Source organism: Oryx dammah, unplaced genomic scaffold, assembly GCF_014754425.2.
Source record: "Oryx dammah isolate SB20612 unplaced genomic scaffold, SCBI_Odam_1.1 HiC_scaffold_29, whole genome shotgun sequence".
NCBI lineage: Eukaryota > Metazoa > Chordata > Mammalia > Artiodactyla > Bovidae > Oryx > Oryx dammah.
In genome coordinates, this window is record NW_024070213.1 from 12,941,825 (window position 1) to 12,966,058 (window position 24,234).

General features: G+C 51.2%; 1 protein-coding gene across 1 annotated transcript in view; it reads right to left on the reverse strand.

Annotated features, from left to right (window-relative positions):
• Window positions 1-24,234, reverse strand: part of DDX11 (DEAD/H-box helicase 11) — a 33,094-nt gene that overhangs the window by 2,860 nt on the left and 6,000 nt on the right. The window contains exons 3-20 of the mRNA XM_040233735.1: window positions 20,917-21,165; window positions 20,160-20,246; window positions 19,765-19,913; window positions 12,040-12,085; window positions 11,144-11,251; window positions 10,866-10,953; window positions 10,267-10,481; window positions 9,632-9,784; window positions 8,586-8,632; window positions 8,186-8,265; window positions 7,324-7,368; window positions 7,162-7,229; window positions 6,687-6,725; window positions 6,337-6,448; window positions 6,107-6,238; window positions 5,528-5,640; window positions 675-747; window positions 284-387 (exon numbers count right to left, since the gene is read on the reverse strand). Coding sequence (XP_040089669.1) covers window positions 284-387; window positions 675-747; window positions 5,528-5,640; window positions 6,107-6,238; window positions 6,337-6,448; window positions 6,687-6,725; window positions 7,162-7,229; window positions 7,324-7,368; window positions 8,186-8,265; window positions 8,586-8,632; window positions 9,632-9,784; window positions 10,267-10,481; window positions 10,866-10,953; window positions 11,144-11,251; window positions 12,040-12,085; window positions 19,765-19,913; window positions 20,160-20,246; window positions 20,917-21,165 — 1,908 coding nt within the window. The remainder of the gene's footprint in view (window positions 1-283; window positions 388-674; window positions 748-5,527; window positions 5,641-6,106; window positions 6,239-6,336; window positions 6,449-6,686; window positions 6,726-7,161; window positions 7,230-7,323; window positions 7,369-8,185; window positions 8,266-8,585; window positions 8,633-9,631; window positions 9,785-10,266; window positions 10,482-10,865; window positions 10,954-11,143; window positions 11,252-12,039; window positions 12,086-19,764; window positions 19,914-20,159; window positions 20,247-20,916; window positions 21,166-24,234) is intronic.

Here is a 24,234-nt window from a genome sequence, read left to right on the forward strand (position 1 = left end):
CCCCCACCTGCCCAGGTGAGCCCCTAGAGCTGTGCCCAGCACCCCCAGCCACATAGCAAGAGAACCAAGGTAGTGAGCAGCTTGCTCATACACTCTGCTAAAGGGTGAGGGTGGGGCGGCTCAATCCCTCCCTGGTGGACGTCCACACAGACACCGCTCAGCGTGTGCCAGCTGAGATGGGAGACCTGGAGCCTGAACACCCGGGACTGGCCAGAGTGCCCCAGCCCTAAATCCATCTCCCACCCCCACGAAGGCCACCGGCAAGCACGCTGGCTGGACTGACCATCTGAGGCAGCCCCCTCTTCTGATATGTGAAGTCCAGCATCTGGTTGGAGGGCCCGCTGCAGATGATGAGGGGCAGGATGTGATCTGGAGGGATCACGTGACCTGGGCGAGACCCAGTGAGGCTGAGTCCACGGAGAACAGCCCCCAACCCCAGCCCTGTCTCCCAGATACAGACCAGCAAGTTACAGCACCCACACTCCGCCCTACTCCCACGGAAAACCAACTTGGGACGCCCAGGCCTCCACATGCAGACAGAGGGACTCAGGGCCAGAAGCTCCCCCCTACTCCCAGCCCTACCACCATGGCTTCCATCAGCCCCTGGCTGATCACAACACACGGCTGGACTGTGACAAGGGGCCCCCACCACCGCCCCGGACCTGGGTCCTCACCACAGGAGAACTCCACCACGCGCTCTGCTTCCACCCCGGCACCGGCCAGCAGCTGCTCCCGGTAGTCGGATACCTGCAGACCACAAGGCCAACACCGTCACCTCCCAGAGGGCTGGGCCCGGAGGGGGCAAGTGCGTAAGAACAGGAGGGAGAGGTCCAGGGAAAGCCTGGTAACAGATTCGCTGAAAGAAAAGACAGAACTAACGATAGCCGGCGTTGGCAGCCTCATTCCAACCACCTGAGGGAACAACGGGGGAAATTCAGCAACCTGGCAGAGGGGATCTCAGCCCTGGCTGTACAACAGAATCACTTTGGAAAATATATATATATACATGGTCAAGCCCAGCCCAAACTACTGAGTAAGAATCTGTAGTGAGAAGACATGCACATTTGTATTTTTTAAAGGGCTCCAGGTTTTTTCACCTAGCAAATGGGCAAAATTCCCCAAATTTGAGTACTCTATGGAAAATAGGTATTCTTGTAGGCTGCTGGTGGGATACAGAGTACAGAGCAGAACAACTCCTGGGGAGGGGACTTTGACAGGTGACCCCATAGACGGCAGCCCACCAGGCTCCCCCGTCCCTGGGATTCTCCAGGCAAGAACCCTGGAGTGGGTTGCCATTTCCTTCTCCAATACATGAAAGTGAAAAGTGAAAGGGAAGCTGCTCAGTCGTGTCCAACTCTTCGCGACCCCGTGGACTGCAGCCCGCCAGGCCCCTCCGTCCGTGGGATTTTCTAGTACTCTTGCATCTCCTCCATTGGCAGGCAGGTTCTTTACCAGTGAACCGCCAGGGAAGACCCCATAATATAATTCATCTTGGTGAAAAGGCTGAGGAGTGATACCCACACACACCACACACACACACAGTGGAACACCGGAGAGACAGATCAGAAGCTAATTAAAGGGTTACTTATGGGAACAGGGAACAGAAGTTTGGAGAGGAAAGTAGTGAGACTGAATATGTGCTGTTACAGTTCTGCCTTCTGAACCATGCAGATGTGGACATCTCTTAGAACATAAGAAAGTAACAAGGCAAACTGTGAAACTGAAAACAAACTGAAACCAAGAAAGCCTGGCTACCTATCAAACTTAAACCACAACTGCACAGAGAAGAGCTGGCTTTCCACGCCTAGTGACCACACTCCCTTGGGGGGGCACTTCAAGGGCAAAGAATAAACGCAGGTAAACGAATTCAATCCACAGTTTACTGTTCAAGTGTTGCTATAATTTTACAACTGTTCTAAGTACATTGTGGGACAGAGCAAAGAATGATGTTAATATGCTATAAGAAACCAAACTGCAGCTTAAGAGGCATTGTGTAAAGTCAAGTAAAATGACTGGTTTTGATACAGAAACATCACTGTGGATTCACAACTTCTGAAAACTATGTCCTAAGTCTGTCCACTGAAGAGCAGTCATATATAATAACACAGTCATGTAACGGAATAAAGGGCAGCCAGAGTTGGGCAGGATAAATGCCAATTTGCTGACAAGGAAAAACATTTAAGACGTTTTGCTGCTGAGTGAAAAAAGCAAATGACAATAGCAGCGTGTGGAGACACCATTTTTTTTTTCAAAATGTGTCTGTGTATCTGTAACAATTACATACGCAAATTCTGTAATAATAATGTACACCAAAATCTGTCTTTTCCTGGTGGAATTACAATCTATTATTGATTTCCTATTAGACTCCCCTAAAATGTGTATCAGTATGAAATCAGTATGAAAAGGCAAAATGATAGGATACTGAGAGAGGAACTCCCCAGGTCAGTAGGTGCCCATCACGCTACTGGAGATCAGTGGAGAAATAACTCCAGAAAGAATGAAGGGATGGAGCCAAAGCAAAAACAATACCCAGATGTGGATGTGACTGGTGATAGAAGCAAGGTCCGATGCTGTAAAGAGCAATATTGCATAGGAACCTGGAATGTCAGGTCCATGAATCAAGGCAAACTGGAAGTGGTCAAACAGGAGATGGCAAGAGTGAACATCGACATTCTAGGAGTCAGTGAACTAAAATGGCCTGGAATGGTGAATTTAACTCAGATGACCATTATATCTACTACTGCGGGCAGGAATCCCTCAGAAGAAATGGAGCAGCCATCATGGTCAACAAAAGAGTCCGAAATGCAGTACTTGGATGCAGTCTCAAAAACGACAGAATGATCTCTGTTCGTTTCCAAGGCAAACCATTCATTATCACAGTAATCCAAGTCTATGCCCCAACCAGTAATGCTGAAGAAGCTGAAGTTGAACAGTTCTGTGAAGACCTACAAGACCTTTTAAAACTAACACCCAAAAAAGATGTCCTTTTCATTATAGGGGACTGGAATGCAAAAGTAGGAAGTCAAGAAACACCTGGAGTAACAGGCAAATTTGGCCTTGGAATGCGGAATGAAGCAGGGCAAAGACTAATAGAGTTTTGCCAAGAAAATGCACTGGTCATAGCAAACACCCTCTTCCAACAACACAAGAGAAGACTTCTACACATGGACATCACCGGATGGTCAACACCGAAATCAGATTGATTTTATTCTTTGCAGCCAAAGATGGAGAAGCTCTATATAGTCAACAAAAACAAGACCAGGAGCTGACTGTGGCTCAGATCATGAACTCTCCTTATTACCAAATTCAGACTCAAATTGAAGAAAGTAGGGAAAACCGCTGGACCATTCAGGTATGACCTAAATCAAATCCCTTATGATTATACAGTGGAAGTGAGAAATAGATTTAAGGGACTAGATCGGATAGAGTGCCTGATGAACTATGGATTGAGGTTCATGACATTGTACAGGAGACAGGGATCAAGACCATCCCCATGGAAAAGAGATGCAAAAAAGCAAAATGGCTGTCTGGGGAGGCCTTACAAATAGCTGTGAAAAGAAGAGAAGCGAAAAGCAAAGGAGAAAAGGAAAGATGTAAGTATCTGAATGCAGAGTTCCAAAGAATAGCAAGAAGAGATAAGAAAGCCCTCCTCAGCAATCAGTGCAAAGAAATAGAGGAAAACAACAGAATGGGAAAGACTAGAGATCTCTTCAAGAAAATTAGAGATACCAAGGAAGCATCACTACAAACAAAGCTAGAGGAGGTGATGGAATTCCAGTGGAGCTTTTTCAAATCCTGAAAGATGATGCTGTGAAAGTGCTGCACTCAATATGCCAGCAAATTTGGAAAACTCAGCAGTGGCCACAGGACTGGAAAAGGTCAGTTTTCATTCCAATCCCAAAGAAAGGCAATGCCAAAGAATGCTCAAACTACCGCACAATTGCACTCATCTCACATGCTAGTAAAGTAATGCTCAAAATTCTTGAAGCCAGGCTTCAGCAATACGTGAACCGTGAACTTCCAGATGTTCAAGCTGGTTTTACAAAAGGCAGAGGACCCAGAGATCAAATTGCCAACATCCGCTGGATCATCAAAAAAGCAAGAGAGTTCCAGAAAAACATCTATTTCTGCTTTATTGACTATGCCAAAGCCTTTGACTGTGTGGATCACAACAAACTGTGGAATATTCTGGTAGAGATGGGAATACCAGACCACCTGACCTGCCTCTTGAGAAACCTATATGCAGTTCAGGAAGCAACAGTCAGAACTGGACATGAACAACAGACTGGTTCCAAATAGGAAAAGGAGTACAGCAAGGCTGTATATTGTCACCCTGCTTATTTAACTTCTACGCAGAGTACATCATGAGAAACGCTGGGCTGGAAGAAGCACAAGCTGGAATCAAGATTGCCGGGAGAAATATCAATATGCAGATGATACCACCCTTATGGCAGAAAGTGAAGAGGAACTAAAAAGCCTCTTGATGAAAGTGAAAGTGGAGAGTGAAAAAGTTGGCTTAAAGCTCAACATTCAGAAAACGAAGATCATGGCATCTGGTCCCATCACTTCATGGGAAATAGATGGGGAAACAGTGGAAACAGTGTCAGATTTTATTTTAGGGGGGCTCCAAAATCACTGCAGATGGTGATTGCTGCCATGAAATTAAAAGACGCTTACTCCTTGGAAGAAAAGTTATGACCAACCTAGACAGCATATTCAAAAGCAGAGACATTACTTTGCCAACAAAGGTCCATCTAGTCAAGGCTATGCTTTTTCCAGTGGTCATGTATGGATGTGAGAGCTGGACTGTGAAGAAAGCTGAGGGCCCAAGAATTGATGCTTTTGAACTGTGGTGTTGGAGAAGACGCCTGAGAGTCCCTTGGACTGCAAGGAGATCCAACCAGTCTATTCTGAAGGAGATCAGCCCTGGGATTTCTTTGGAAGGAATGATGCTAAAGCTGAAGCTCCAGTACTTTGGCCACCTCATGCGAAGAGCTGACTCACTGGAAAAAGACTCTGATGCTGGGAGGGGTTGGGGGCAGGAGGCGAAGGGGACGACAGAGGATGAGATGGCTGGATGGCATCACTGACTCAATGGACGTGAGTCTGAGTGAACTCCAGGAGTTGGTGATAGACAGGGAGGCCTGGCATGCTGCAATTCATGGGGTTGCAAAGAGTCAGACACGACTGAGCGACTGAACTGAACTGAAAATGTGTATATTAAAACTTAAGTTTATAAAAGAGAGAGAGATGGTTGTATCTAGCGTGGGTACAACAAGGGGAGGCCACTGCATTCTGGGTCTGAAACTCCAGGACGGCTTTCTCTGGAGAAGAGACCCAAATATCTGGGTCTGCCTGACCCCAGACACTGGCCTAGAGACAGAAGAGCAATGCCACCTGGTGGACACTGCTTGGCCGGCTCAAGCTGCACCCCCACCCCACCCTCCTACCCTTCCACCCCCGGTCCTATGGGCCAGGGATCCTTCCCCTCCCAATACCCAGGTGTGAGGCTGGGCCACGTCCTTACCGGCTGCATGGTGCCGCCCGCAATGACCACCGCCCGGCATTCCTTCACCACCTGGGCAAAGTGTACGGCTGGGTTCAGGAGCAGGAACTTGAGGCTGCTCTGGCTGAGGCTGCCTGCAGACAAAAAAAGCCACATGGAGAAGGGCAGGCGGGTACAAGCCAACCAAAACCTCCATCTGTCTGAGACAAAGGTGGTGTCCAGTCGGGTCCATGTAGGAGCCACAGAGATGCCACTTTCTCTTTAAATGAGACCCATTTCACCCCCAGGACAACCACGAGGGAGACGCACAATTGTCTCCCTTCCCACATGAGGGACTGAGGTTTGGGGAGAAACTGGTCCCAGTTACGCAGCTTGTAGGTGATGGGGCCATGACTCCAACGCAGCCCCCCTGATCTTCATACCAGGCCACGCGGCTTCTCAGGTAACCTCGCCGAGGCCGGCCAGCAGCCCAGCACCTCCACGTCCTCCTCCTCGCCCCCTTGACCACCAGCGCAGGTCACAAGCGGCCATTTCCCTGTCCTAACCCAGCGAGGTATGAACACCAACTAGAGGTGAAGAAGCCCGGCTCCTCCCAATTACCCTGGCGGCTCAGGATGACCCGGCCGTCCTGGTTGGCAGTGGTGAGAGCCTCGAGGAAGCCTTCAACGTGCATCAGTGGGGAAGCAGGCCGCAGAGACCGGTCCTCTCCCGCCTCTGCAGGGGCGGCAGGGGCTGCACAGAGCAGAGGAAGAGGGTCAGCAACTCTGGACGGAGGACAAAGACCACACACACGAGGCAGGCTGCAGCCCAGGCTGCCCGTCCCCACTCACCTGCTGTCGCCCCGGGCTGCAGGCTCTGCAGGAAGCCCTGGAAGCCGGACAGTTTGGGCTGCTCCATGGAGGGCACCAGGACTGCCCCGTACCTCTCGGTGAAGCCAAGGAGCTGGGATGGGATGAGAGTAGCGGCCGTGAGGGGAGATGGACGGGCCTCTCTGCCCACCCACGAGCTGCCCCCAAGGAGCTGGGATGGGATGAGTAGCGGCCGTGAGGGGAGATGGACGGGCCTCTCTGCCCACCCACGAGCTGCCCCCAGTGAACATGGGGACAGGTGCCCTGGTGTTTCCGCAGGGCAGGAGGGAGGGGCACGTGGGGCGGCCTCGGGCTGAGCAGACAGTCGGTACCTTTCTGCTGATCTTGCTCTTCTCACAGTAACGCCTCACCTGCAAAAACACACCCGGCCAGAGGTGCCATGAAAATGGATACAGCTGGAGAGAGACCTTCCACGAGCATGGGAGTGGGCCCACCACCACCCCCGGTGCCCAAAGCCTCCCATGGCCACGTCAGCCTCCCACCGGGGGCCTCTCCTCTGCCACTGCCCCCATTACTGCAGAGAGGAGAAAGGGGGAACGTGGAAGCACCGGCTTATCACACAGAGAAAAGCACGGCTGTCATCACAGTAAGCTGATGACCCCTCTCCTCTGACATGAGCTGTGTGCAAGGGTTAAGTTATCCCATAGACCCTCAGGCCTCTGAGCTGCTCAAGGACGGAAGGAACTCACTTTTGATTCCTTCCACTGTCTTCATGCAGAGTCCCGCCCACGAGTGGGGAGCAATAAAGGAGCATGGGGATGCCTACTGCCAAAGGTGATGACCTACCTTGAACAGGTTGATGTTGTCGATCTCGCTCTGGAAGAGGAAGTCGTTGATGGTCTTCAGCTCTGTCCCTGACAACAAACATGAGGGCCAGACGTCCCCCCCCCGGGGACCAAGGCCTGCATCCTGGAGGGAAGCTCACCAACAGCTGCCGCCCGTTCTTACCTGCCTGCGAGAGGCTCTGTGTGTTGGGATTTTGCTTAATGTTCCCTAAAAAAAAAAAAAGAATCAAACAGGTCAGGACCATGGGCCCGGCCCCCATCCTCTCCCTCTGCTTTGTAGTTATCGAGCAAGAATGTTGCTGTCTGAAGGGGTCTTCTGCCCTTTAAAGCACCCAAAGGACACATTGGAGGAGGGCACGATGTCCCAGGGGCCCAGAGGTCTGACCCACATGTTGCATGTACAGCCCGAGCCTGGCAATGTGACCCTTTGCAAGGCAAGCACAGGGACCCCCACCCCCATTCCTACAGGCGTGAGCAGGAGACCCCCAGGTTGCAGGGCAGAGACCAAGTGAAGAGCGCCGAGCTGAGATCCCCTGGAAACTCCCCTGCCCTCTGCACTTCAGCTTCTACGGGTAAAGGGATTCAGCAAAGGGATGCTGCTGCACAGAGGAAGACAAAGGAGCATGGGGCCAGGAGCCAGGGACTCCAGTCCCTCTCGCTGGGCTCACGAACCAGCGGCCGGCCATGCCCCTGCCCCGGGCTTCAGTTACTGCCCTGAGGGTGAGACGCCTATGCCACCCTCCTCGTGGGAGCACCGAGCCCTGAGTCCCAGCACCAACAGGGTCATACACACGTTTATAGCACATGTGATGGGTGCTGCCACCCGAGGAAAGGGCCTGGCCAAGTAAAAAGGACTCAGGACAGGAGCATACACATCCAGGTTCTAAAAAACATCTAAGCGGGGACAGATGAGGATTCCTAAATCAATGGCTGCGACGATGCCTGCGACTGGAACCCTGGAGGTGCTGACTGGCATCCGGGGACCGGGCTCCAGCAGACTCGGCGGGGGCGGGGAGGCTCCTCACCACCCAGCACAGCCACGAACTTTTCCAGCAGATACAGGAGCTGCTTGATGTACATCAGGTTCTTGGCCTTCAGGCGCTTCCTGGAAGGGGGGAAGCCCAAGCATATCAGTGGGAGGGATCCCAACTCCCCTCCTGGTCCTGAGCTGGGACCTCCCTGTCTGCCACCTTCCCAACTGGGGCATGAGCTGCAGCCAGCTCTCCCAGAAGACAGCTGGCCAGGGCCCAAGGCCTCCACGGCCTAGTGGGGTGCAAGCCCAATGAACCAGGAGGTGAAGGGCATGCTGGCCCACTGCTCTGAGCCCAGGCCAGAGACACCCCACGATGCCTCCTCTCGCAGGTAGGCTTTGGGGCACCAGGGCTGAACGGGGCCTTCCCAACCCCCTAGGAGGCAGCGTCTCACCCATATCGTTCTGTGTACTGGAGCAGCTGGCTGTGGGCCTGGCAGAGCTGGGGGAGGAGACAGTGCGGGTGAGACGGCAGAACAGACCTGGGCGAGCCACCCTGGGCAGTGCCAGTGACCCCTGGATGCCTGACTGTGCCAACTCAGGACACTCAGGGCAGTCGAAATGCAGGGGGAGCTGGGGCAGACCAACGTGTGGGTTTTCAAGGCCCTTTGGCTGGTGGGGCCAAGAGACGGGGGGAGGCAGACTGCTGCTGTGGTGTCCAGTGAGGGTCAGGGAAAAGGGCAGATGGCAATGCTCACACGTAAAGAACATCTCTGCTAGTGTTTCCTGGGACAGGAAGGATATGCTGTCTGCTGAGACAGACAGTTGAAGGCAACCCTCACACCCTGGCCCAGGTCTGTCGAGGGGAGTGTCACGTGGGCTTAAGGATCAAGAGCCAGTGGTCAAATCCACTGACCTCAAAGTCGCTCAGTCATGTCCAACTCTCTGCGACCCCCATAGGTTGTAGCCCACCAGGCTCCTCTGTCCACGGGGATTCTCCAGGCAAGAACACTGGAGTAGGTACCTACCTATTCCCTTCTCCAGGGGATCTTTCTAGCCCAGGGATCAAACCCAGGTCTCCCACGTTGCAGACAGGTTCTTTACTGTCTGAGCCACCACGGAAGCTCCCAGGGACAGCGCTCAACCTCCCCCAGACTCCGCGCTCTCAGCGTTAACAGGACCAGCCCAATGCAGTCAGGGGGCCCCGCCAACGAGGCACAAGGCATGTAACAAGCAATAAACAACAGCGGCTGTCAACCGTCTTCAGCATCCCTCACGGCAGTGTCAACAGTAACATCCAGCCACGCGAGGACCCGCTTCTCACACCCTGCCACTCTGACCTGGAGGCCTCGGGTGACAGGGCAGGGAGGACCACGCAGAGTGCCCACCGCTGGGCTGGGCCCAGTCCTAAATCCTGCTGAGGGTCCCAGTCTCAGCTCAGCACACGCCCTGCCCCCCACCCCAGGCAGGCCCTGGTCGGGGAAGACGGAGGCCCACCCACCTGGGAACCTCTGACCTCCATGCTATGGATGTTGGTGATGGTGTCAATGAGGTTGTGGGCCTCGTCGATGACCACCACCTGGCCCTGCAGCCGTATCCCCGCTGCCTGGCGAGTGGGTGCATGCAGCAGCATCTGATAGGGGAGCACCACCAGCTGGAGGAGGAGAGAGGGCCTGAGGGGGCGGGACCCCCTTCCTCCCCAAGGGGGGTTGGCCCAGCCACCTTGCAGCCCCAGTGTGCATGGTTCCACTTCCCGCCCAGAACACATACAGGGACACAGAAGAAAGCTAGAGCAGCACGCTGTGACCTGAACACGACTGCCTAGAAAGCCTGCGGACCAAACAGGAAACAGATACAACTGCAGCCCAGTGGACCACTGGCAGTCGTGGGGAGGGGGCTGGGACCCCAGCTGCAGAGGCCCTTCTGTGCCCCTGGAAGTGGGGAGGGACCTGGGGGAGGGGGCTGGGACCGCAGCTATGGAGCCCCTTCTGTGCCCCCAAGGCAGCCCTGGGTTCTGGTCCTGGAGTCATGCGACTCTAGGAAAGCCAACCTCTCAGCCTCAGTTTCCTTATCTGCAAAATGGGCTCAATACGCTATCTCACATAAAACCACCACCACCCGACCCCCGGTCTTCACCTGGGCTGCGGGAATGGCGAACCGGCCCCCGTAGTAGGGACAGGCCCGAGCTTCCTTGCCCAGGGCCACCAACTGCTCAATGTCCTTCACCCCCGCCAGGACCTCGTCCCGGAGGAGCTGCAGCCGCTCGTGGCTGTAGAAGGGGCAGGTAGCCCTTGGCTCCTGCCTCCGCCTCCTCCTCGTGGGCTCCTCTTCCTCAGTGATGCTCTTCCTCTCTGACGGGCACAGGGGCAAAGGCAGAAAGCCACAGCTGTCCCGGGGCCAGGAATGGTTCTGTACCATCCAGACCCGTTCCCATGGGGCGGAGCCTATGGACCTTTCAGAACTGCTGCTTATGATCTCAATGAAACATCCCAGCATCTTACTGTCTTTCTAAAAAAGGCCTACAGAACCATCTCTCAGCCAGGGTTTTGTGCTAGATCTGGACTAAAAGGCAGACAGGCCCCTCTTCCCCACGTGAGGCTCTTTAGGAAGAAAGCCGGGTCTGCCATGCCATCGCTCCCACCACTTCCCGCATCCCTGGAGCCACTCCCCACTCCACTCCCAGCACCGCCCTGGGCCGCAGGAGGCTCCCAGAGGCCTGGAGCGTTGGCAGCTACCATGCTTGCTTCTCTGCATCTCCACACAGCGGTCATTGATCAGCTGCACTGAACCCAGCTTCTGCACGTCCCCATTGACACACAGGTTCTGTAAGACGGAGGAGAGGGCAAGAGAAACGAGGCTGCCTGAGCGACACGGAGGGAGCCCTGAGGCCTGCCTGCCCTCCCGCTTCCTTCCAGGGACCAGCACGGCCCATCCTGCCCTGTGGCCTGCCTCGGCCGCATGGTGGTCTCTGCCTTCTGGGATGAAAACCAGTGGGATGGCACCAGGCTCTCACCTGCCGAGAGCCCAGGGAGACCAGCCGGGTGTCCTGGCCAAAGGGGCTCTTCTGTACCTCATGCACGAACTGGGCCAGCTGGGAGTGAGTCCTGCTGCAGTAGTAAATCTGCCCGGGGAGGGGGTATCGGGGGAGACCGTCACTCCAAACACTCTGCACAGGGAGGAGGGCCAGGGCCCAAGAGGCCAAGGGAACGGGGTGGGCGGCCAGGACTCAGACCTAAAAAAGGTGACCACCCCCATCCCCCAACCCCGGCAGACCCCAGGCGCCCCCCGCCCCTGGGTCATGCCCGGCTTCTGCTCCAGGTGCGCTGCGGGGCTCGGTCATGTCAGGGGAGGGAGTGTCCCCTCAGTGGCAACTCAGACACCAGAAGGACTCTGAGAGTCAGAGGTGTGAGGGTGGGGGTGAGGGTCCACACACACCTCCCAGGGCTCAGGGGCTGGGGGCTAGGTGGGGATAAAGCAGGAAGAGGCTGAGCTCAGTTCTGTGTGCCCCTCTGAGAACCAGGAGAGGAAAAGGAGAGGAAAAGGAGAGGGAGGGATACCTAATGTCAATAGAGAAAACCAAAAGTCTGCAGTGCAGGAAGCCGGAGCAGCATCAGAACCACACGGGCCTCCCAGCCCCCAGGCAAATGCACACTCAGACAAGGACAGGGGCCTGCCACCACCCACCACCCCCTGGAGACCAGGGGCAGAGCACTCGCCGCGCCCCACCCCCATGGAGACCTGAGCCCTTGGCCCAGAGGCTGCCCTTCGACACCCTGAGGTGCAGGTATCTCCTGGGGGCCCTGCCCGGCGAGCACCCGGAAACTTGGGGGTTGGAGACACGGAGACGAAGCTCCAGCCTCATCCACAGACCCGGGTGGCTCACCTGGGACCCAGGACCCTGTGTCTCACCTTCGTTACATGTTCTTCGTCCAGGTCATCTTCATCCACGTCCACTCTGAGAGGAAAAAACACATGCACAGAGAAAGTCTTCTCAGACTTCAGTTTTTGTTTTTATCCACCCAGAAATTCTATTTTTTTTTTAAGGGCATTAGGGTGCATTGCCTGAGGCTCTCTCAGAGAGGGGTTATCAACAGGGCCAGCCTCCTGGTCCGTGGAGGGCTGGTCGGGCAACTCTGGGATTTAAACCACAGGTCACCCAGGACAAAGTCGGCATGACCCCCATGAGGGGCTGGATGTGGGAGGAGGCGAAGCACATCCTGTGGCTCAGAACCAGGGGGCGTGTCCTCAGAGGCTGGTATCTCAGGACGCAGGGCATCGAAGCCACAGAAGCTAAGCTGCAGGATCAGGGGCCTGGCTGGACCCTGAGGTGCACTTTCTGGTTGAATATTGACAAACTGCACTCGAGTTCTTTACCATGTTCCCCAGGGGCCCCCAGGCAAGGAGCAGGAGAGCACGCCAGCAATCCAGGGATGGGGAGGAAGGGCCATGGGGCACTAGCTGTTCCTGTCTCCCCAGAGCAGGATGGGGTGTGGAGAGCAGCCTGGCACCTTAGCCCTGGGTGGGCTCACAAGTGTCTTGGCCAGGTGCTGAAACCTGTGGCTCAGGGCAGACCTTTGAGCACCAACCCAGAAAAGCCCCAGGGCCAGGTGGCTTCACCGGTCAATTCTACCAAATAAGGAAATAATGCCAATCATTCTCAAACGCTTCCAAAAAAGCCAAAGAGGAGGGATCAGTCCCAAACTCACTTCATGAGGCCAGTGTCACTCTGATACCAAAGTCGATAATGACACAGAGGAAAAGAGAATCGCTGGCCAAGATCCCCACTGAATACAGACACAGAAATCCTCAACAAAAACACCAGCAAACCAGCATGTTAATGCATCATGCTTCATGATCAAGTAGGATTTATCCCTCAGATGTGTCAATATAAGTAAATCAATAAATGTCATAAATCACTTAGTGGAATGAAAAATAAAAAAAAATTATATGATCATCTCAATAGGTGTAAGAAAAGCATTTGACAAAAGTCAACATCTGGGGCTTCCCTGGGGGCTCAGTGGTAAAGAATCCGCCTGCCAATGCAGGAGACATGGGTTTGATTCCTGATCTAGGAAGACCCCACATGCCATGGAGCAACCAAGGCGTGCACGACTGCGACCCCTGTGCTCTAGAGCCCAGGAGCTGCAACTCCTGAAGCCCGCACGCCCTAGAGCCCGTGCTCCGCAACAAGAGAAGCCGCGGCAGTGAGAAGCCAAGCACTGCAACCAGAGAAAGCCCACACAGCAGTGAAGACCCACTCAGCCAAAAATAAATCGATAAAATTTCTGTTAAAAAAAAAAAGAGCTAATAGCTCTAAAAAAGTAATCAGTGTCCTCTCATGATAGAAATTCTCAAGAAACTGAAGAGAAGGAGCCTACCTTAACACAATGAAGGCAACTGGCAACAAGCCCGCAGGTCACATCACACTCAGTGGTAAAGGGCTTTTCCTCTAAGATCAGGCACAAGGACGCCCACTCTCACCACTCCTGCTCAGCACAGTACTGGAAGTCCTAGCCAGAGCAATCAGGCAAGATAAAGAAATAAAAGGCATCCAATTTGGAAAGGAAGAAGTGAACCGTCTGTTTGTAGATGACATTTTATATGCAGAAAACGGTGAAGATGTGACCCCAAAACTGTTAGAACTAATAAAGAAATTCAGTAAAGGAGAAGGTGGCAGAGGATGAGTTGGTTAGATAGCATCACTGACTCAATCGGACATGAATCTGAGCAAACTCTGGGAGACAGAGGACAGAGGAGCCTCGAGTGCTATAGTCTATGAGGTTGCAAAGACTTGGACACAACTTAATGACTGAAAATCAACAACTGGCATAAAAGCAGATGCACAGACCAGTAGAACAGAACTGAGAGCCCAGAAATCAACCCCTGTGTATACAGTCAACTAATCTGAAAAGGAGGCCAAGAATACCCAATGGAGAAAAGACAGCCTCTTCAACAAATGGTACTGGGAAAACTAGATATTCACAAGAACAAGAATGAAATTAGACACATTATCACATACCACTCACAAATTAACTCAAACTTGACTAAAGACTTAAGATGTAACCCCTGAAACCACAAAACTCCTAGAAGAAAACACAGGGAACAAACTCCTTAACGTTGGTGTTGACAATGACTTTTTCAAATATACGAGAAGTATAAGCAACAAAGCAAAGATAAATAAGAGGGACTACTTCAAACTAAAACGTTTCCAGACAAAAGAAAAAAAAAATCAACAAAATGAAAAGCCAACCTATGGAATGGGAGAAAATATTTGAAAACCATCCATCTGATAAGAGGTTAATTTCTAAAATATATTAGGAACTCCAACAACTCAATAGCAAAAGAACAAACAAAAAACCCCCCATAAAATCCAATTTTAAAACGGGCAGGGGAACTGAATGAACATTATTCCAAAGCAACAAATAACCAATAGGTACATGAAAAGGTCAAATTCCTTATCATTATACAGTAAGTAAGTAAGTAGTCACTCAGTCGTGTCCGACTCTTTGTGACCCCGTGGACTGCAACCCACCAGGCTCCTCTGTCCATGGGATTCTCCAGGCAAGAATACTGGAGTGGGTTGCCATTTCCTTCTCCAGGGGATCTTCTCGACCCAGGGATCGAACCCGGGTCTCCCACATTGGAGGCAGACGCTTTACCCTCTGAGCCACTAGGGAAACCTTTATACAGTAGAAGTGACAAATAGATTCAAGGGATTAGATCTGATAGAGTGCCTGAAGGACTGTGGAAGGAAGTTCACAGCATTATACAGGAGGCCGTGATCAAAACCATTCCCAAGAAAAAGAAATGCAAAAAGGCAAAATGATTGTCTGAGGAGGCCTTACAAATAGCTGAGGAAAGAAGAGAAGTGAAAGGCAAAGGAGAAAAGAAAAGATATAACCATCTGGTCCAGAGTTCCAAAGAATATCAAGGAGAGATAAGAAAGCCTTCCTCAGTGATCAGTGCAAAGAAATAGAGGAAACCAACAGAATGGGAAAGACTAGAGACCTCTTCAAGAAAATCAGAGATACCAAGGGAATATTTCATGCAAAGATGGGCTCAATAAAGGACAGAAATGATATGGATCTAACAGAAGAAGATATTAAGAGATAGCAAGAATACACAGAACTATACAAAAAAGATCTTAATGACCCAGATAACCACGATGGTATGATCACTCACCTAGAGCCAGACATCCAGGAGTGGGCCTTAAGAAGCATCACTATGAAGAAAGCTAGTGGAAGTGCTGGAATTCCAGTTGAACTATTTCAAATCCTAAATGATGATGCTATGAAAGTGCTGCACTCAATATGCCAGCAAATTTGGAAAACTCAGCAGTGGCCACAGGACTGGAAAAAGTCAGTTTTCATTCCGATCCCAAAGAAAGGCAATGCCAAAGAATGTTCACACTACTGCACAATTGCACTCATCTCACACAGTAGCAAAGTAATGCTCAAAATTCTCCAAGCCAGGCTTCAACAGTACATGGACAGAGAATCTTCCAGTTCAAGCTGGATTTAGAAAAGGCCTCTGCCAATATCCACTGGATCATCAGAAAAGCAAGAGAGTTCCAGGAAAACATCTGCTTCATGGACTACACTAAAGCCTTTGACTGTGTGGATCACAACAAACTGTGGAAAATTCTTCAAGAGATGGGAATACCAGACCACCTTCCCTGCCTCCTGAGAAATCTGGTCAGGTCAAGAAGCAACAGTTAGAACTGGACATGGAACAATGGACTGGTTCCAAATTGGGAAAGGGGTATGTCAAGGCTGTATATTTTCACCCTGCTTATTTAACTTCTATGCAGAGTACATCATGCAACAATGCCAGGCTGGATGAAGCACAGACTGGAATCAAGACTGCAGCGATAAAATCAATAACCTCAGATATGGAGATAACACCACCTTTATGGCAGAAAGCGAAGAAGAATTAAAGAGCCTTTTGATGAAAGTCAAAGAGGAGAGTGAAAAAGTTGGCTTAAAACTCAACATTCAGAAAACTAAGATCATGGCATCTGGTCCCATCACTTCATGGCAAATAGATGGGGAGACAATGGAAACAGTGAGAAACTATTTTTTTGGGCTCCAAAATCACTGCACTTGGTCTCTGCAGTCATGAAATTAAAAGACGCTTGCTCCTTGGAAGAAAAGCTTTGACCAATCTAGACAGCCTTTTAAAAAGCAGAGACTTCTGCTGACAAAGGTCTGTCTAGTCAAAGCTATGGTTTTTCCAGTAGTCATGTGTGGATGTGAGAGTTAGACTGTAAAGAAAGCTGAGTGCCAAAGAATTGATGCTTTTGAACTGTGGTGTTAGAGAAGACTCCTGAGAGTCCCTTGGACTGCAAGGAGATCAAACCAGTCAATCCTAAAGGAAAGGACTGATGCTGAATATTTGTTGGAAGGACTGATGCTGAAGCTGAAGTTCCAATACTTTGGCCACCTGATGTGAAGAATTGACTCTTTGGAAAAGACCCTGATGCTGGGAAAGATTGAAGGCAGGAGGAGAAGGGGATGACAGAGGATGAGATGGTTGGATGGCATCACCGACTTGATCGACATGAGTTTGAGTGAGCTCTGGGAGTTGGTGATGGACAGGGAGGCCCGATGTGCTGAGTCCATGGGGTCGCAAAGAGTGACACGACAGAGCAACTGACTGAACGGATGGGACCAGATGCCATGATCTTAGTTTTCTGAACGTTGAGTTTTAAGCCAGCTTTTTCACTTTCCTCTTTCACTTTCATCAAGAGGCTTTTTAGATCTTCTTCACTTTCTGCCATAAGGGTGGTGTTATCTCCATATCTGAGGTTATTGATTTTATCGCTGCAGTCTTGATTCCAGCCTGTGCTTCATCCAGCCTGGCATTGTTGCATGATGTACTCTGCATAGAAGTTAAATAAGCAGGGTGAAAATATACAGCCTTGACATACCCCTTTCCCAATTTGGAACCAGTCCATTGTTCCATGTCCAGTTCTAACTGTTGCTTCTTGACCTGACCAGATTTCTCAGGAGGCAGGGAAGGTGGTCTGGTATTCCCATCTCTTGAAGAATTTTCCACAGTTTGTTGTGATCCACACAGTCAAAGGCTTTAGTGTAGTCCATGAAGCAGATGTTTTCCTGGAACTCTCTTGCTTTTCTGATGATCCAGTGGATATTGGCAGAGGCCTTTTCTAAATCCAGCTTGAACTGGAAGATTCTCTGTCCATGTACTGTTGAAGCCTGGCTTGGAGAATTTTGAGCATTACTTTGCTACTGTGTGAGATGAGTGCAATTGTGCAGTAGTGTGAACATTCTTTGGCATTGCCTTTCTTTGGGATCGGAATGAAAACTGACTTTTTCCAGTCCTGTGGCCACTGCTGAGTTTTCCAAATTTGCTGGCATATTGAGTGCAGCACTTTCATAGCATCATCATTTAGGATTTGAAATAGTTCAACTGGAATTCCAGCACTTCCACTAGCTTTCTTCATAGTGATGCTTCTTAAGGCCCACTTGACTTTCCCATTCCTGGATGTCTGGCTCTAGGTGAGTGATCATACCATCGTGGTTATCTGGGTCATTAAGATCTTTTTTGTATAGTTCTGTGTATTCTTGCTATCTCTTAATATCTTCTTCTGTTAGATCCATATCATTTCTGTCCTTTATTGAGCCCATCTTTGCATGAAATATTCCCTTGGTATCTCTGATTTTCTTGAAGAGGTCTCTAGTCTTTCCCATTCTGTTGGTTTCCTCTATTTCTTTGCACTGATCACTGAGGAAGGCTTTCTTATCTCTCCTTGATATTCTTTGGAACTCTGGACCAGATGGCTATATCTTTTCTTTTCTCCTTTGCCTTTCACTTCTCTTCTTTCCTCAGCTATTTGTAAGGCCTCCTCAGACAATCATTTTGCCTTTTTGCATTTCTTTTTCTTGGGAATGGTTTTGATCATGGCCTCCTGTATAATGCTGTGAACTTCCGTCCACAGTTCTTCAGGCACTCTATCAGATCTAATCCCTTGAATCTATTTGTCACTTCTATATAATCATAAGGGATATGTATAATCATAAGGGATTTGACTGAGGTCATACCTTAATGGTTTAGTGGTCTTCCCTACTTTCTTCAATTTGAGTCTGAATTTTGCAATAAGGAGTTCATGATCTGAGCCACAGTCAGCTCCTGGTCTTGTTTTTGCTGACTGTATAGAGCTTCTCCACCTTCAGCTGCAAAGAATGCAACCAATCTGGTTTCACTGTTGGCCATCTGCTGATGTCCACGTGTAGAGTCGTCTCTTGTGTTGTTGCCTTTCAGTGTGTTTCAGTGTCGTATCTTTTTGTCTTTTCATACTGTTCATGGGGTTCTCAAGGCAAGAATACTGAGTGATTTGCCATTCCCTTCTCCAGTGGACCATGTTTTGTCAGAACTCTCCACCATAACCCATCCGTCTTGGGTAGCCCTACATGGCATGGCTCATAGTTTCATTGAGTTAGACAAGACTGTGGTCCACATGTCTGGTCCCATCACTTCATAGCAAATAGATGGGGAAACAATGCAAACAGTGATAGACTTTATTTTCTTGGGCTCCAAAATCACTGCAGATGGTGACTGCAGCCATGAAATTAAAAAATGCTTGCTCCTTGGAAGAAAAGCAATGACCAACCTAGACAGCATATTAAAAAGCAGAGACATTACTTTACTGACAAAGCTCCATCTGATCAAAGCCATGGTTTTTCCAGTAGTCATGTATGGGTGTGAGAGTTGGACTATAAAGAGAGCTGAACACCGAAGAATTGATGCTTTTGAGCTGTGGTGTTGGAAGAGACTCTTAAGTGTCCCTTGGACTGCAAGGAGATCAAACCAGTCAGTCCTAAAGGAAATCAGTCCTGAATACTCACTGGAAGGACTGATGCTGAAGTTCCATTACTTTGGCCACGTGATGCGAAGAGCTGACTCATCTGAAAAGACCCTGATGCTGGGAAAGACTGAAGGCAGGAGGAAAAGGGGATGACAGAGGATGAGATGGTGGGATGGCATCACCGACTCAATGGAGCTGAGTTTGAGCGAGCTCTGGGAGTTGGTAAAGGACAGGGAAGCCTGGCATGCTGCAGTCCATGGGGTTACAAAGAGTCAGACGCGACTGAGCGATTGAGCAGAGCTGAACATGAAAAGGTGTTCAACATCGCTAATCGACACAGAAATGCAAATCAAAATCAGCATTTCTAGTTCACTCAGGAAATAACAGCATGCAAATCAGAAACCTATAAGCGTGCACCAACAGAAGCCTTAGGTTAAGAAAAACTCAGCCTGACGACAACTCAAGGGCTTACCTCACAAGCCTTACACAGCTTGACTTGGTGCTAGAGCCTGAGATTTAGAGTCAGACCAGCGGGGTTCCAATCCCCAGCTGGTGGCCTTGGCCCAGGCCTGGCACGCTGCTGGACCATAGTGCCCTGAATGCAGAGCCAAAATGTAAATACCGCCAAGAGGAGGGAGCTGCCTGAGCTGGCAGAGAAAGGGCTTGCCGCTGTGAGCATCCTCCACGCCATGAAGAGGGGCCTCACTCCAGAAGAGGGGGCTCGCCTCTTGGGGTGGAGGAAGGAGCTGCTCCCTGGAAACCTGCACAGACCCAGGCAGGGCAGTGGGTGGAGGTGATGCTCTTACCCACTGGGCACTCCTTTCTCCTCGTCACTCTCATACTCTGCGAGGACCAGCTCTTCCTCCCCAGAGGCCACCTGCTCAGGCTCTGTGCCTGCGGCCAGCATCTCACTGCTGAGCCGGAGCAGACGCTCTGTTTCCTCATCTTCCTGTCTCTGTGGGGCAAAGAGAAAGAAATTTTGGTGCTGGTGCCCCACCCACAACGAGGCAGCATCAGGCAGCCATGGCCAAGGGCAGTGCGCCCGCCATTGACATGGGCCTCAAGCGGGTGCCAACGCCCCTGGACCAGTCCTTCAGCTCAGGCTGCCCCACTCCAGGGAAGCGGCTGAGGGCCGGCTGCTCACCCTGACCAGCCGCACGGGTGGACGCCGCCTGAACCTGGTCCCAGGGACCACACTCACCATGCGCTTGGCCGCGAACCGGAGCTTCACGTTGTGACGGATCTGCTGCAGACGCTCTTCTCGCTTCTTCCTCCGGACCTGCTCCTCCTGGAGGGGGGAAGCCAGAAGGGAGACTCCTGCAGGAAGCCTCGGAGCAGGCCCCTTCTGGAGCCAGGGTGCCCCAGTCCAGGGCTTTTCGCCTCTGGGCAGCCTGCCCTGCCCTGCTGGCCTCCAGTCGCTACAGCATGGCCAGCAGACCCTGAGCCCCCAGGCTCAGTGTAGAAAGGACACACACTCTGCATCCAGCATGGCCCTTAAGGGGTGCGATGCCAGGGAAGCCAGGTCTGTGCTGTCACTGGCAACAGTGCGGTTCCTCTCCCAGCAGTGAAAGGGAACTGCTGCTAAAGAACCCACCTGCCAATGCAGGAGACCCGGGTTTGATCCCTGGGTTGGGAAGATCCCCTGGAAAAGGGAATGGCAACCCACTCCAGTATTCTTGTCTTGAGAACTCCATGGACAGAGGAGCCAGTGGGCTACAGTCCATGGGGTCGCACAGAGTCAGACACGACTGAACTGACCTAGCACATACTCGTGAACACCAACCTAGAGGAAGCCTGGTGACATCAGCTTACACGGACAGTGAGGGCACAGCATCACCCACCCGGAGGTGGCCAGAGGACCCATAGCAAGGACACGGGCTGTCCAGCCTCGGGATTCACCTGACGTCACCCAGACACCCTGTTTCCCAGATTGCCCACCTCCCATAACCCAATCTCACCTTCAATCGGTCCACCAAGTCCCTTTCTTCCTTCTTCTGCACAAACTGAGTGATCCAGTCGGGCTCTCCGGTGGCCTCTGGGGTGCCTGGGCTCCCCTGGCAGGAGGATGGGAGACCCAGGGCTGGGGCCAGCCCATCGTTCAAGGTGGGGGCTCCAGCCTCCAGCAGACGCTCCTCCTCTTGGCGTTTCTTCTGTTCAAAGTCACGGAGCCAGGAGAGGGCCCCGCAGATGAGACTTAGGGATTTTCCCTACAGGAAGAAAAATTCTCTCAGACACAGAAGCCAAGAGACCCAGCTTCCCGAATGACCTTTCCTGTTGTAATAAAGCATCTGACGTTAAGTATCAGAGGGTGCTCCAAGATCCGCTTCTGAAAGGAAGAAAAGGGAAAGGAACTGGCCTTTTCCTAGAGCACAGCTAAGAAAAAAAGAAATATAAAAGTGAAATTCTTTAATTATATGTCTTCACTGTTCTTCAAAGAATAAAAGAGGATTATCAAGCTACCTGTAAGTACCGCAAGTCATCACAATGAGAAGAATGGCAGAAACTGAATAAATAGCCCAGAAAATGAATTAAGCCCCCCCCCAAAAACGGGGCACATCATGAAATCCTGGATATGACCTGCTGAGGCAGAGATGCAGTCAACATATCTGTGCAGACAGAAGGTGATCGGCCCCGCGAGTCCTAATGCTATGAAATTTTGAAGCAAACCAATTGTTCTGGAGAATACATCTGTTGCTTTAAACATCAGACTTTTCCCTGGAGATCCTTGACATGCATTGAATTGTGTCCCCCTGACCCTAGTGTCTCAGAACGCGGCCCTGCTTGAAAATAGACATCCTGAGTTAAGAGGGGGTGGGCCCTGATCCAGAGGAGCAGCGTCTGTGTGTATGTTCTCGGTTGTGTCCGACTCTGTGCAACCCCATGGACTGTAGCCCAGCAGGTTTCTCTGTCCATGAATTTCCCAGGCAAGCACACTGGAATGGGTTTCCATTCCCTTCTCCAGGGGATCTTCCCAACCCAGGGATCAAACCCATGTCTCTTGCATCTCCTGTACCGACAGTCAGGTTCTTTACCAGCTGAGCTACCAGGGAAGCCCGTGTATAAAACAGTACCCTTGCATAATAAAAAGGGGAAATGTGGACACAGAAGCAACGAAAGCAGACAACGTGAAGAGACGGGAAGAAGCTTGCTGTCCACATGCCCAGGAGAGGGGCGTGGACAGATCCTTCCCCCAGGGCCTCAGGAGGGACCTTGCCGACACCTTGATTCTGGACATCTAGTCTCCAGACTGTGAGACCATAAATTCCCACATTTACGCTGTCTGTGGTGTTTTCTCACAGCAGCCCGGGCGGGCAGGCAAAGAGGATGACTGTATGATGAGTTGTAATGTTGAGACACCACTGGATGGTGAAGAGAAGAACAGATGTAAGTACACTGAAAGTGGCACAAACCTTTAAAAAACAACTACTGACTTAAGAGTTACTCAAGAGAGGGGAAAAAAAAAAGAGACCGAAAATATGTAACTGAAGCAGGAGGGTGGGCAGAGGGAGGGGAAAGATTTGGTCAGAAAGCTCCATCTTACCTATGGCAAAGAGGTAAGTGACCACAGCCAATAAAGCGAAAAACAGCAGCATCGGCTTGTGATTCAACATATGTAAACCAACGGCATTTAAGAAACAGGTAAGAGTTAAAAGCACCAGCCCAAGGAACCAAGTTTGATAAATGTGACTTTTTAAACTACACACACTGTTCTTTGATTCAGTGTTTCGTGTGACTTTAAAGAGAGGAGGACAAGGGCTCTCCCTGGTGGTCCAGGGGTTGAGACTCCGTGCTTCCGAACAGGGGGTGCAGGTTTGCTCCTTGGTCGGGGAGCTAAGATCCACATGCTGCATGGCATGGCCAAAAATAAATAAATAGAGCTTCCCTGATGGCTCAGTGGTAAAGAATGCGCCTGCCAACGCAGGAGACACAGGTTGCATCCCTGATCTGGGAAGATCCCACACGCCCCAGAGCAACCAAGCCCATGCACCACAGCTGCTGAGCCTGTGCGCTCGAGTCTGGGAGCTGCAACTGCTGCAGCCCACACGCCCTAGAGCCCGTGCTCTGCTACAAAAGCAGCCACTGCAGTGAGAAGCCTGCACAGTGCAGCCAGAGAGAGCCCCCACTCACCACCAGAAAGAAGCCGAAGCAGCAAATGAAGATCCAGCAGAGCCAAAAATAAATACAAAAAAATTATAAAAAAAGAAAGAAAGAAGAAAGAGAGGGAGAGGAAAAGATGCTTCATGACATCAGGTGAGGCAGACGGTCAGATGAGGACCTGAACATCCTCAGATCTATTTACAGGAAGTCGCTCCTGATCCCGGTCAGTCTTTCGGTGGGTTGGGAGGGGAGAAGTCCCAGGCGCTGCATTATTTATTTTTGGCCACGCTGCATGGCACCTGGGATCTTAGTTCCCCAACCAGGAATCAAACCCATAACCCTGCAGTGGAAGCGCCAGGGAATTCCCCACGTGCACTGGCTGTAAATGGAGGGCTGGAGACTGGCAGAAAGACGCTGCTTTAACAACTCCTCAACCTGCACAGCATCCTCGTCCCACACAATATCTTCATCCCGCATAGCATCTTCGTGACCCACACTGTGTGAATCGGCAGGAGGGAGTCCCTCCCACTCACTGCGCCTGAAGGAACAAAATGGAACCAGGAGAGGAGCCCCGTCTGTGTCTCCCCAGGAAAAGATGACACACTCCGATCAGCGGATGAGCAGACATGAGTCACTTTCCTCTGTTCATTCAGCCAACACACACATTACCACCCCAGGCCAACTGGGCCAAGCTCCCCAGATGGCAGGGACACGGAGTCGAGGCCCGAAAGGTCCTCCAGGAGGTCACAGCAATGCCCACACGGGCAGCGCACTGTCACACGGCACTTGCTGCAACAAGAAAGTGCAAGACAGGAGCCGGATCCCAACAGTCCTCAGTGGTCAACCTCTAATAACCCCCCTCCTTCCAGGCAAGGAAGGAAAACTGAGGGGCTACAGATGGGGTTACTCTGGCCCTTGGTGGCCCAGTTTGTGGAAAATAAACCCATGTTTGATCTGTGAGTAAGCCAGAGTAATTTCTATGTTTCTCAGTTGTGTGCCCAGAGTAAGATGGAAGGTTTCAGTGCTCCAAGTTGTGGTTTCCACGGCCATTCAAATTCTCATTTGCCTCTAGCCTAATTTTTCTGTAACCCCGGGGCTGTGTTTAACTGTTTAATAGACAGGAATGACTTACTCAGAATGATAAATAGAAACAACGACCTTTCTAAGCTTCACACCAT